The sequence below is a fragment of the Macaca mulatta genome, chromosome 13 (genome assembly GCF_049350105.2).
Source record: "Macaca mulatta isolate MMU2019108-1 chromosome 13, T2T-MMU8v2.0, whole genome shotgun sequence".
In the NCBI taxonomy this organism is placed as follows: Eukaryota; Metazoa; Chordata; class Mammalia; order Primates; family Cercopithecidae; genus Macaca; species Macaca mulatta.
In genome coordinates, this window is record NC_133418.1 from 23,066,890 (window position 1) to 23,081,208 (window position 14,319).

At 41.3% G+C, this 14,319-nt stretch overlaps 1 protein-coding gene across 2 annotated transcripts; it reads left to right on the forward strand.

The window, feature by feature from the left end:
* Positions 1 to 97: 97 nt before the first annotated feature.
* IL36G (interleukin 36 gamma) lies at positions 98 to 10,387 on the forward strand. Of its 2 annotated transcripts, none has more exons than XM_077959016.1 (5): positions 98 to 2,733; positions 3,283 to 3,365; positions 3,882 to 3,986; positions 4,673 to 4,812; positions 9,563 to 10,387. In XM_077959016.1, exons 2-5 carry the CDS (start codon positions 3,302 to 3,304, stop codon positions 9,767 to 9,769), a joined length of 516 nt encoding a protein of 171 aa, XP_077815142.1. In that variant the 5' UTR covers positions 98 to 2,733; positions 3,283 to 3,301; the 3' UTR covers positions 9,770 to 10,387. The 2 variants fall into 2 exon arrangements, with proteins under 2 accessions (XP_077815142.1, XP_001090647.1); XM_001090647.5 differs by having other exon boundaries at positions 3,283 to 3,356.
* Positions 10,388 to 14,319: the final 3,932 nt, after the last annotated feature.

A 14,319-nucleotide genomic window follows, 5' to 3' on the forward strand; every position in this document is an offset into this window, starting at 1 on the left:
ACTATGCCTTGGGATTTCCCTGTACTCTACCCATATCTTTATAAATAACTCCTTCATTACATCTACCTCCAATTACCACATTTGAACGTGTCATCTGTTTTTTGTTAGGACCCCAATTGACACAGCATGGCTCCCAAGTTGGTCCAAACAGACTAGAAAGACTTTGATAGATGTCGGGGAGCCATTCCTTTTTTCTACAAGATGTGAATGACTGAGCACACAGTTCTGACTGACACGGGCAGCCCTCTTATGATCTTGGAGAAACCTGGCCTTAAGTTATGAATTAAATTTGAGGCCAGAGAGAATTTTTAAAAATGCTGGTCCTTGCTCACCTCATAGAATTATCAGGTCAGCAACTCTGATAATTAATAATTCTGGACTTCCAATTATGTAACCTAGTAAATATTTTTATTTTTTTAGCCACTTTGAATAGGATTTTTCAAGTTTTGAAGCTGAAAATAACTTAAATTGATAGACTCTTACAAGTATACATATGAGGTCAAGGTTAAACACATTAATATTTTTAATAACCCCTACAAAATTGCTTTCCAAAAAGTCTGCGGTGATTCACACAGACATTCATGTGGTGAGTGAATCTATTTTCTCACACTATGGCTTACCATCTTTTTAATTTGTGCCTTCCTGATGGGTGGAAACTGAATCTCAGTATTACTTTGATTTGCATCTTGCTAATTACCAGTGTGGTTTACTGTAATTACTTATATTTATTGGACATTTATATTTTCTACTCAGTGAAATACTTTTTACATCGATTGCTCATTTTCCTATGAAATCATTTGCACTTTTCCTGCTGCTTAGTAAGAATTATTTACAAACTATGGATATTAATTATTTGTTAGATGTGTTGCAGATATCTTATCTTGGGTAGTCTGTCTTTTAAAGTTCATTTCATGATGTGTTTTGTCCAAATTTCTAAAATTTGGGTGACATTCAATTTATCATCTTTTTTTTTTTTTTTTTTCATGGATTTTGCACTTTGTGTGATTTGGGGCAAAGAAGGCTAAGGGTTCTCTGTCATTTGGTTCTTTGTCTAGGAGTTTTAAACTCTAGGCATTTAACCTAGACCCCTTCCTCAGGTCTGAGCATCAGTTAGGCAGAGAACCCGTCACCCCCAACTCATATCTGGAGATAAGTCCCGTAAAAGCCCTCCTTTGAGACCCTAGGTTCTTTTGTTCCCTTTTGTTTCCTTCCTGTAGTTGTTACTATCCAGGATACCACATCAATCCCTTAATCTTCTTTGGCCTTCCAACACATGTGTTTCTAGTTCCTTTTATTCAATTCCCTTTGTTTGCAATTCCTAGCATGGATTCTGCTTTCAGAGGGATCCCAATTGGAAACTCAGGCTTAAGGGATTTGGGGTGTCAAATGATGGGGATTTTGGATGCTGTTTTGTGATGAACATCCCAAGAAAGGAAATATGTTGACTGATGTGTAATGGAGGGGATCTTTAACAGGGCAGAGGAGACTCAAGTGACGTGGCATTGGCTCAGGTTGACTTCAAACATAAGTGCACTTGACATTACCATGCTCTCTCCTGGGGTCACAGAAACACTGGAAGCCATAAGGGATAGAATTGGGGCTATGGCAGGAAAGGATCGTGTTCTACCAAGGCCAAAAAGGAGATGAGGGTGAAAAGTAAGAGATATTGAGTCAGGAGACTGTTCGCAGGGCTGGGAAGAGGGGCTCATGGATGAGCTTATCTGGAAGTTCTGTCTCATTCTTTGTGCTTTTCTTCCTTACAGATGGGTAAACCTGAAGCTGTTAGTGCTTCAGGTCTGTCTCCTAAAACTCACTTCACTCTAGTAGTTAACTTGTATCTCAGTCAATGTTTAGGCTTGGCTACAGAAAATAGGATGGGGTATATAAACAAGATATAAAAATAACAATTACCACTGATCAGGAACCTAGAAATGTCCTGCATTAATAGGGCAGAGGGTGGGGGATAAGTTGGCATCTGGGGCACAGATTTGGGAGAAATCACTGCCCACCTCTTTACTTCCTTAGGCAGTTCTGGAGTCCACTGCATTTTGAGGGTGCCTGAGACCAGGACTGCCTCAGTTAAAAGACCAGTCTACATAGTCCCTGTGGCTCCCCATGTGGATGGAGCTGAAAGAGTGTTAGGTAGGGGAGCTCTACTGCCTGGCTCTCCATTCAGGTGTGGCCTTAGGTGGGGTAGTTGAGAAATGCCATAGGGACCTTGCCTGAGACGTGTGGCTAATTTGGCTCTTACAGGATGCCTTTAGCCTGACTGCAGAGGGCAAGGCTCCCGGTCCCAGGAGATGGAATCCCTGACATGAGAGTGCCTGGCATTTCCAGTTCTAGCTCCAGAATGACATGAAAGGAGAGCTGAACTCCAGGGAAGTCCCTTGGTTTCCTCTTTATGAGAAACCTAGGATCTGTCATCAACCTCATTTCCTTGTGGTTGATTTTGTGTGGGTTGGCTCAACACTTATTTCTCAGGGAGCCCGGATGGGTCATACTTGTGCTAATTCTGTGATTTCTTCCTCCGAGCCTCACAGGATCTTCTGGTAGGAGGAGCTGGTTTTCTTTCATGTCATACGTTTCTCATGTCCCACCCAGGAAGCTGGGGCCTCCCTCTCTGCTCATCCAGATAAATGATCCAGGCTCTGTTAGAGCCCATCACTGCCCTTGGAAGCTGCTGGAGCCACGTTTCGGTCCCCTGGACTGTAGATAAAGGCCCTTTCTTGCCAGGTATAGTCAATAGCTGGAAAGCCTCTTCTCCAGCCCTCTGGAGTCTTTCCTCTCGTCTGTGCTTTGGGGCTTAACGAAGGGAAGGGTCACATCAGGCTGGCTCTGTGCGCTTGTCCTGTGTGGGGCTGCTTGTCACTGGGGAGTTGCTGGGATCCTGGCAGATTGGCCCTGGCATGGGACCCTCCCCTGCTCCTAGGCAAAAACAATGCCGAAGAAGGGGTGGAGGCTTCAGAGAAGAGGAGGCATGGGCATCAGGTGTCTGTGGGTTATTCAAAGTCAAATTATATGCCTGACCTTCAAACTCCTAGGGGAGACACTATCATACTCTCTGGATCTCCAGGTGGAGGAAAATTCTACCTGCCCTCCCTTTGCTGATGCTTCCTTCAAGTTTTGTCCCAGATGTGGCTCAGAACTTCTGACCAGAGCTTCATGTCAGGCTAGGTCTCCCAGCTCCCTGTCTAGAATGAGGGCCTGAGGAGCTAGTGTCCTGGAAGGTCTTGGAAACATCTCCATAGCAGAGGTTCATCTCTCCTATGTCTGCCTTCACAGGTGCTGAGACAACCACACCATGAGAGGCACTCCAGGAAACCCTGCTGGTGGAGGAAGGGTCGTCTATCAGTCAAGTGAATCATGTGCTGTTGGGATGGGGCTCTGGGGGCTTAGACCCTCTGCACTCACGCTATCTCCTGTGGAAGCCCCAGCCTTCTCTCTCCTCTCTATGCACTGCCCTTCCCACCTGGTGCTGCTCACCTACCACTGGACCCTGGGCTTCTGGAGGGTGGGAGCTATTGCTTAGTCACTGCTCCAGCTCCAGTCCCCAGCATCGGACCAAGCACAGAATAGGCACAAAAGAGGGTAGCTGGGCCTTGGCACACAGGTTCTGTGAGATGGCCCATTGCCCTCTGTCTTGATAGTTTGCCCTCTTAACCCAGTGACTTCCCTTGGTAGCCCTTGCCTTCCTCACCAGAGCTCACAACTTCACTAGAAAGAAAGGCTGGGCTGGTGGGTGATGTGAGTGTTGCCAGTTTGGGGATGAAAACTCCACACCTTCCTTACATAATGGCCTGGGTTAGATACTTTTCTCCTGGGTCTAGTAAAGCAGCCTTGATTATAATACTTCTTCATTTTTTTCTCTATCCCAAAATCAGTGCGTACACCTATTACTGGGACTATTAATGATTTGAATCAGCAAGTGTGGACCCTTCAGGGTCAGATCCTTGTGGCAGTTCCACGAAGTGACAGTGTGACCCCAGGTGAGTGGTCACCCTGTGTCTGCCCCACTGTTTGCTCTGCTGTGACTGGGAAGCTGGCACCAGCCTTTTGTAAAAGTGTGACTTTACAATGGGGCCTACCTAGAATGGGGAGAATTTCACACCTAATAGGGAAGAGAAGTCAGGGAGAACTTTGTGTTCCACTAAGATGAAGAAGCCAGAGATGGTGGAGGAGCCTCTTAGGGAATAGGAAAGCTGCTTTCAGTCATCTGAAGCCCTGTCTTATGGAAGAGGAGTAGCTTGTTCTCATGACTTCAAAGTGTCCTAAAATGACTAAATGGGTGAATACCACAGAAAGCCAGGTTTCAGCATCACATTGGGAAAAACTTGCAAAAAGGACAGAGCTCTCCAAGAATCAGAGGGGCTACTTGGTGTAGGAGCTCCCTATCTCCACGTGCTCAAGCAGAGGTGTGAGAATCTCAAGAGCATACTCTGCTGTCTGCTTAGCTCTCTGTGTTTGCTTATTTACTAGGGCACTGATTGGCACATGGTATGAATGAATGAATGAAAGAAGAATGAATATGGAGGTTGGCCATTTGGTGGGTCTAGTTGGGATTACACTCTTCGGCTCTCTTCCAGATCCACTTGAGGATACTGCCTTGCTAAATCAAATAATCTTTTCTGACTTCAAAAGAAAACTGATACCATCTCTCCTCTTATCTTTACAGTCACTGTCGCTGTTATCACATGCAAGTATCCAGAGGCTCTTGACCAAAGCAGAGGGGATCCCATTTATTTGGGAATCCGGAATCCAGAAATGTGTTTGTGTTGTGAGGAGGTTGGAGGACAGCCCACGTTGCAGCTAAAAGTGAGTAACTAAGAAAATATTTAAAAAGCCTTTTCTTTTAGAAGTGTTTGGTTGAATACCTAATTTTAGTATTAAAAAAGAAATAGTCTCATTTTCCTAAGCATATTTATTCCCAGCCTCTTTTAAGTTATGTGCATGCAATACACTTTTCTTTATATCCTGGCTGTCAGTAGTTGAGGTCCTCGTCTTGCCTTTTTTTTTTTTCAAGCCAAACTGTATCTAGCTTTATTAAATATACTTTCCATAAACAATCATAGTATTTCAGGCAGGATATGGGCAGACAGTCATTAACAGTATACAGTAACCTTCAAACTCCCGTCTTCAATGGACTACCAAAAATCAGAAAGCCACTATAAAACTCGATGAAGTCTTCATCTGATGCTCTGAACAGGGAACGTTTAGAGTGAGGGTTGACATTTCACATTTAGCATGTTGTTTAACAACTTTTCATGAGCCAACCCTGACTTTCAGGAAGTGAAATGAAAATGGTTGCCTTTATCTGAAGATCCACAATCTAGAAACAGAACCACTGCTCTTTTGACAGGTGCCATCTCAGCGGCATCACTGGAAAGTCCAGAGTGCCTGACACACTGGTAACCAATGATTGAGGGTCAGGTCCTAACAGATGTCTGGGCTTAAGGGAGTTAAATCTATGCTGAAAGATGGAAAGGGAGAAGAGGACATAAAAACGAATTTGTTTTCTATACCACAAGGCTTTTGTGCCAAGGTGGCCGTGTGTGTCAAAGTCAGGGAATCCCTCCTCCTGGGAGCCAAGAGGAACTCTCTCAAAACTAGAAGGGAAAAGCGTCTTCCCCACATCGATCCAGCTTTGGAGACATTCTATTAGTGACATATGCCCCTTCCCCCCAAAACTACAATGAAGTGTTCTGTGTGCTAACAGCATAGCTTAAAAAAAAGTAAAACAAAAAGCTGCATTTCTATAAAACTTGATAAAAAATAGTATTTCAAACTGTACAGTCACCAGAAGTACACAGTTATCCAAAATGCACACACTACGCTTGGCATCTGCAGCAGCTTCAGCTTTCTGTGCCTGCCCTGTTTTGGCGTCTCCATTTTCTGCAGGGTTATTCCCCTCCTTGCCAGCATCAGCTTTTCCCTTTTTCCCTTTGGGTACCTTCTCTCCCTTCTTTGCAGGGGCATTTTTAGGCTTGGGCTCTGGATTTGGAGGAGCAGGTTTAGCAGACAACTTTGCGGATCCTCTCTGTGGTTCATCCTTCACCTTGGCTTACCTCCTTTAGCATCCCCTTCAGCCTTTCTCTTGGGCATGGTGGCAGTGACCCTGAGGGGATGTAGGAACTGGGTGCGGGATGCAGCGGTGTGCGGGTTTTGGTCAGTCTGGGGGCCGTTCTCGCCTTTTCTTCACACTGCTCCGTCTTTCTTAACCTTTGATATATTCTTGGCCATCATTTCTTCGAGTATATTCTCACCCTTATTTTCCTTTTGGAATTCCTATTCATCCATCATTGAAAGTTATGGATCTCACTTCAGTATCTCACGATATCTCATCTAATTTTTTATACTTTCTATCCCTTCATTGCTTTTTAAAATTTTGGTGTTGCATCTGGAAGAATTTCTTGCTTTGCTCTGCCAGCTCATGGTTACATTTTCAGTGTTGTCCCTTCTGGAAATCATCCTTTTATAGCCTTTCCTGAAATTTCAATCTTTACTGTTTCATTCCCAAGCTCTCTGGTTTGTTCTTCTTCTATTTTTTTTAATGACTGTTTGTCCTTGTTCCACAAACTTCAGTTTAATTCAATTTGATTCAACTCAAGCCAATTCAATTAAGCACATGAACAGGCACTTCCTGGCCTCCAGCACTGCGTAGATGCTTGAGATACAGCTGTGCACAGAATGCAAAGAACCCTGACCACATGGGGCTTGGATTCTAGTGAAAGGAGAGAAATGGCAAGCAATAAATGTAATAGTAGCTAAATTTGTGCTATGTTAGAGGTCTTTACCTCTCCTAGAAAAATAAAAATGGTTAAAGCAGGATAGATAGACCAGCAGTACCAGGAACACAGGCAGGGTCAGGATGCAGTGGTGAATAGTGCAATAGGCATCATTGCCTAGGTGAGATGTTAGCAGGGAGTAGAAAGAGCTAGAGAAGTTAGTCAGCAGCTGTCTAGTAAGGGCACGTCCCAGGACCAGTGAGGACAGGTGTGCAGGCGTGAACTGAGGAATGAGTCCAGAGAGACAAAGGCAGACATGAAAGGCTTGTCCTTTTCAAGGACTCAGCCTTGCAATCTGAGTGAAATGGGAAATACCAGAATGTTTTGAACAGAGGAATGGTGTGAAGGGGCTTAGGTCTATAAAGGATCTCTCTGGATGCTTATTGATCTTAGACTGTGGCGGGAAAAGGTGAAAGTCCTTCGGGAGACTATGAGGTGATCTAGGTATGATTTGATGGGCCAGGACATAGCAGCAGAGGTGGGGAGAAGTGAGTCAGATTCTGGTAGTATTTTAAGTGGAGGAAACAGGACTGTGAGTGTGATCAATAAGGTCAGGACTGAGAAGGACATTTTCTACTTTGTCCTATCAGCTAAGTCACCCTTATGTTGTGCCTTTGTTCTCAGATGGGGACTAAGAATTGACCATTGCGTTTGGCAATGTGTAGGTCTTTGGGAACCTTGGCAAGAGCAGTGTTGGTGCTGTAGTGGGGGCACAAGCCTGGATGGAGTAAGTTTAAAGAGAGAAATTACAAGAAAGAAATCAGAGACAGCAGATATAGACAGCAATTGCAAGAAGTCTTCTGCAAAGGGGAACTGGCGGTGGTGGTGGGTAAGCAAAGCAGTTAATTTGTTTAAGATGGTAGAAATGACATCATATATGCTGATGGAAATGACTAAGAAGAGCAAGCAAAATTAATGGAGCACAAGAGAGCAGGGAGAACGGCTAGAGGGATGTCCTTAAGTTGCAAGTGCAGATGGGACCTTTCACCCAGTACTCCTAAAGCGGGGAGGTGCAGATGTGGGTGCCACGTGCCGGGAGCCCATGTTATGGGGTGGTTTGTACAAGTCTTCTTCTAATTACTTCAGTTTTCTCAGTGGGTAGGAAGTTGAAGGTGATGATGGAGGAGGTATGGGAGTTTCAAAGGAGAAAGCATTCTTCCATTTATTAAACAGCAAATCTCTGTTGAGTAGAATGCTGGGGGCTTTCCTCTGCGTTGAGGAATACAGTGATGAACAAGTCTAACAATCATTCTGGGATTGATAAATAAATATGCTAAGTTTAGATAGCAGTTGGTGCTAGTGAAGAAAATAATGCAGGAATGTGATCGCAATGAGTGGGAGTGGGGGATTCCAAACCGATTTTGGCTGGGATGGAATGTCCAATGAAGCTCTCCCCAAGGAGGAGACCCAGGTATTGGGGAGAAGCCAGTCATGGGAAGATGAGGGGCTGGTGTGAGGTGCAGGGAGAGTAAGTGCCAGGACCCTGGCTGGGAACAGCTTGGTGTCTTGGAAGGCAAAGAAGAAGACAGGTGTTGTGGGGGCAGAATGAGCATGCAGGAGAGTGGTAAGAGGGCAGGGCAGCAGGTAGGCAGGAGCTGGGTGGCGTAGACCCTGTGGGCTTTGCTGAGGAGTTTCACTGTAATAACAATAGAAAATCATGCAAAAGGGTATCATAACCTTATTTATTCACTTCAGTTTAAAGTTCACTTACCTGCCTTGTGGAGAATGATTATTAGAGAACGGAGTAGGTTCAAGGAGAACATTTAAAAGGTCACCCTAACTGTCCAGGTGAGAGAATGATGGCTGGGATTGGGGTTAACGTTGTATGTGGAGTGCAAGAAGTGACTCTATTCAGGAAATATTTTGGTATTTTGGAAATAGAGTCCACAGGCCTTGCTCCTGGATTAGATGTTAGGGGACGGGGAAAAAAAAAAGACATGTCAAGAATGACTCCTAGGTTTCTGGTCACTCAAAGAATCAGATTAACTGGAAGCCATTAATTGAGTAAATTAATGGCTCAATTTATGAGCCATTAATTGGGAGAATTACTATTCTCCCTATGGGAGAAGAACTTCCCACTCAGAGTGGAATGTAGCTGAATTACAGATAATTTCTGTGTCTTTCTTGAGATCTTGAACACATGCAATTTACTTAGAAATACTTATTTTGCCTAAATATACAATGCACATACATACAAATATACAGACATATAGAATATAGTTCCATATACAATACAGAAGGCATTTTCTGATTGCTCTATTTACTTTCTTTGTTTGATACAAATCCTTTGATTTCTTAGACCCTCTTGTGTCTTTATCATTGATATTTATCTTTCTCATGTATTTGGCAATTAGTCAGAAATTCATACCCTAACCTGGCTGTCCTTTGTCATACCAGTGGTTCTTGCAGGGTAGTGGCTCTCACTGTTGTGGTATTGGTAAGGGAGGTAATTTCCAGTTTCTTCCTTTTCCTAAGGGTCCCCTCAGCCTCTTGTGTGAGAAGAGTTCTCACTTGCTGTTCAAGTGTGGCTGCTTGTTCATTAAACTCTCCCTTGTAAACTTCCTACACCATCTCTAGATTTGAGGGTGGGGGCCTGGAAGGTAAAATTTCATGTATGTTTACCCTGCTGCTCCTTCAAAATGTGTGTTTCTCCAGGCCTGCTCTAACAGATGGATAACATTTTCTGGAACATTGGAACACCTATTGAATTATTATGAATAACCTTGAATATCTCAAACAGCTTTTGTTTCTCCTCATGGGTACTTGTTCTCACATTTCAGGAGCAGAAGATCATGGATTTGTATGGCCAGCCCGAGCCTGTGAAACCCTTCCTTTTCTACCGTGTCAAGACCGGTAGGACCTCCACCCTTGAGTCCGTGGCCTTCCCAAACTGGTTCATTGCCTCTTCCACGAGAGACCAGCCCATCATCCTGACTTCAGAACTTGGGAAGTCATACAACACTGCCTTTGAATTAAATATAAAATAACTGAACTCAGCCTAGAGGTGGCAAGCTCGTCTTTGTCTTAAAGTTTCCGGTTCCCAGTGTGTTTTCGTCTACATTTTCTTAGTGTCATTTTCACACTGGTGCTGAGATGGGAGCAAGGCTGTTGTTATCATCTCATTTTATAAAGAAGAAGAAGCAATTACTTCATAGCAACTGAAGAATAGGATGTGGGCTCAGAAGCAGGAGAGCTGGGTGGTGTAAGGCTCTCCTCTCAGGCTGATGCCGTGTAGGCCACAAGACAACCGCATGAGTGACTTTAAGACTCAAAGACCAAACACTGAGCTTTCTCCTAGGGGTGGGTAGGAAGATGCTTCAGAACTCCTGTGTCTTACCCACGATGGCATGACTAGCATGGAGCTGATCTCTGTTTCTGTTTTGCTTTATTTCCTTTTGGGATGATATCATCCATAATCTTTATACGTTGCCAGTATACCTCATTGTGTGTAATAGAACCTTTTTAGCATTAAGACCTTGTAAACAAAAATAATTCTTGTGTTAAATCATTTTTGTCCTAATTGTAATGTGTGATCTCAAAGTTAAATAAATTTTGTATATTTATATAATAATAAAGCTAAAACTGATATAAAATAAAGAGTATACTGAAATTAGCAAGAGTAGTTGAATAAAGCCATCGCAGTGGGTAAGCCTGGGACTGGGGCTTAGCTGGGGACAAACGGGCCTTCGTTGCTGGATAGTGATGATGTTGGGGGTGAGAAATTCAGTATGTAACAGGGCTCCGCTGTTTGGCTCCTTTCTTTATGGTCGAATAGCCTTGGTTTTCCCTGCTTCCTCTAGTCTTTTCCTTTTAGAGCACCTCACCATTCACATACCTTTTTCAAAAACTTCAGTAAAGGTGTCTTTTTTTTTTCTTCTTGGAAGAGAAAGCCTTGCTTTCCCAACAGCCACCTTTAGAAGATATATTCTGACAAAATTAAATAACTGACTGATATAGTTTGTATGTTTGTCCTCATCCAAATCTCATGTTGAAATGTAATCCCCAGTGTTGGAGGTGGAGCCTGGTGGGAGGTGTTTGGGTCACGGGGGTGGATCACTTGTGGCTTGATGCTTTCCTCACCATAGTTAGTGGGTTCTCACAAGATCTGGTTGTTTAAAAGTGTGTGGTACCTCCACCCTCACTCTCTGTGTTGCTCCCGCTTTTGCCATGTGACATACCTGCTCCCTCTTCACCCTCTGCCGTGATTGGAAGCTTCCTGAGGCCTCCCTAGAAGCCAAGCAGATACCAATTCCAAGCTTCGTGTAAAGCCCGCAGAACAGAACTGTGAGCTAATTAAAACTCTTTTCTTAATAAATTACCCAGTCTTGGGTATTTCTGTATAGCAATATAAGAACAACCTAACACACTGACTGTGGGTATACTTGTAGAAATATATACCTCAGATCTGATTCTGTATATAATAGATTTCTTTATTTTTACTCTAACACTGAAAATGCAGAGCATTCTGTTTGCTTAAGTACATTCTTCAAAATTGCATAGCAACTTATTTATTTTTCTACTTTTGGACAGTCAGACTGCATCCACGACTAACAATTACAGTAAGCAATCGGCAAGCATGGATTTAATGTGATATTTCTTTATTCTTTAACTTTTTCTTTTTGGGTGGTTAATTATTTTTAATTAAAAATTTAAAAATAATTTTTAAAGCTCAATTTTTATGTATCTTTTTAAATGTAAATTTTAAACATACACGGATAACAGTGTATGTTTTTATTGGGTACCACATGATGTTTTGAAGTACATATACATTTGTGGAATGGTTAAATCTAGCTAATTAACAAATGTATTACCTCACATGGTTATCCTTTTTTGTGGTGAGAGCACATAACATCCACTCTCTACATTTTTTGAGAGAATATATCATCATTTACTATAGCCTCCTTGCTGTACAATAGGTCTCTTGAAATGTATTTCTCCTACATAACTGTAATTATGTAGACCTTGGCTAACATCCCCCCGTCCCTCTTCCTGCCTAACTATACCAGCCTCTGGTAACTACCATCTTACTCTCTACCTCTATGAGATCAACTTTTTTTTTTTTTAATTTCACATATGAGTGAGATCATGTGGTATTTGTCTTTCTGTGCCTAGCTTGTTTCATTTAGCATAATGTTCTCCAGGTTCATCCATGTCGTCACAAATGGTGGGATTTCAATCCCTTCCTGTGGCTAAATAGTATTCCATTATGTGTATGTACCACATTTTCTTTATCTTTTATCTACTCATCTGTTGATGGACACTTAGGTGAACTCAATATCTTGGCTATTGTGAATGGTCCTACAAAAAACATGGGAGTGCAGATATCTCTTTGACATAAGGATTTGAATTCCTTTGCATAGTGTGATTACTGGATCATATAGTAGTTCTATTTTTAATTTTCTGAGCTTCTATAATGTTTTTCAGAGTGGCTGCACTAATTTAAAATGCTCCCCAAGGGTATATAAGAGCTTCCTTTTCTCCACATCCTTGACAGCACTTATCTTTAGTCTTTTTGATAATGGCCATTCTAACTAGGGGGAAGTGATATGCCATGGAGATTTTGATTTGCACTTCTTTGATTAGGAATATTGAGCATTTTTCATATACATATTGGTCATTTGTGTGTTTTTTTCTGTGAAATGTCTATTCAGGTATTTTGACTATTTTTCAAACAGGTTATTTATTATTATTATTACAACTGAGTTGTTTAAGTTCGCTATGTATTTTTGATATTTACCCCTTGCCAGATGTATAGTTTGCAAATATTTTCTCCCATTCTGTAAGTTATCTCTTCACTCTGTTGATTGTTTCCTTTTCTGTACAGAAGCTCTCTCATTTGATATAATCACACTTGTTTATTTCTGATTTTGTTTTTTGCCTGTGATTTTGAGGTCTTATCCAAAAAATCCTTGCCCAGACAATGTTTCTTCTATGTTTTCTTCTAGTAGTTTGATAGTTTCAAGTCTTACGTTTAAGTATTTAATACATTTTAAGTTAATTTTTGTATTTGGCAAGAGGTAAGAGTCTAATTTCATTCTTCTGCATGTGGACATCCAATTTTTTCAACATCATTTATTTATTATTTTTTGATAATAATAATGACAATTATAGCATTTACTATAATGACTTTTAATACTCTAAGGTGCATGTGTGTGTGTGTGTCTTAATATTTTACAAATTGTCACAAAGGCACTCTAACCCCATAGAAGATGCAGTATTTTTTAGTGTAAAGCAATTATTATAGTCTTGACAAAAATCATTTAAAATTCTGTCACAAAGCAAATTAATTTTCTATTTCATGAATTAAAAATTACAAGAGACTTACAAAAAACTTTATTTGTTTTAAATCATGTTTCCCTTCTTTTTTGGGGACAAAACAATATCTACTTTGATTAGGTAAATCTTCCTCAGACTTTGATGTTATATTATAGCATATGTCATAATCTTGCCCACTACATTTAGAGATCCTTTCTTTAATTAAGTATGTAATAATGCCCATACCTTTATTAACTCTGTTTAGCAGCATTAGTTATGATGATGCTAAAGTTTTTCATATTTCATTTTTTCTCAATGTCATTTCATCAAACCATTAAGACTTATGGTTAAAATATAATAAATATATAATAGAGGCATATATTTATTTAACACAAAGCTTGTTGTTAATATCATGTTCACAATGGTGGGAGCCATGACTAATTCATCAGTGTCCCCAGTGCCTTGGCAGTAGGTCTTCACCATTAAATCTCATGTCATAGAATTACTTGATCACTTGCTTTAAAAAGTGTCATTTGCTTAATAATTTGCTTAGAGTAGTGTTTGCTATTAGTGTATAAAAATGCTACTGCTTTTTGAGCAAAGACTTGGGACCAACCCAAATGCCCATAATGATAGACTAGATAAAGAAAATGTGGCACATATACACCATGGAATACTATGCAGCCATAAAAAGAATCAGTTCATGTCCTTTGCAGGGACATGGATGAAGCTGGAAACCATCATTCTCACAAACTAACACAGAACAGAGAAGCAAACAGCGCATGTTCTCACTCATAAGTGGGAGCTGAACAATGAGAACACATGGAAATGGGGAGGGGAATATCACACACTGGAGCCTGTCAGGGGACGGGGGGTAAAGGGAGGGAGAGCACTAGGACAAATACCGAATGTGGGGCTTAAAACTAGATGATGGGTTGACAGGTGTGGCAAACCACCATGGCACATGTGTGTAACAAACTTGCATGTTCTGCACGTGTATCCCAGAACTTAAAGTTGAAAAAAAAAAAGCTACTGTTTTTTGAATGTTCATTTTGTAACCTTTAACTTTATTGAATTAGTTTATTAGATCCAACAGCTTTTTGTTCATGTTTAAGATTTTTAATATATAAGAGCGTGTCAAAAGCAAACATGGACAATTTAACTTTCTCCTTTTCAATTTGGATGCCCTTTATTTCTTTCTTTTGCCTGACTTGCTCTGGCTAGGCCTTCCAGTACTATGTTGAATAGAAGTGGTGAAAGTGGGCATTCTTTTTTTCTTCCA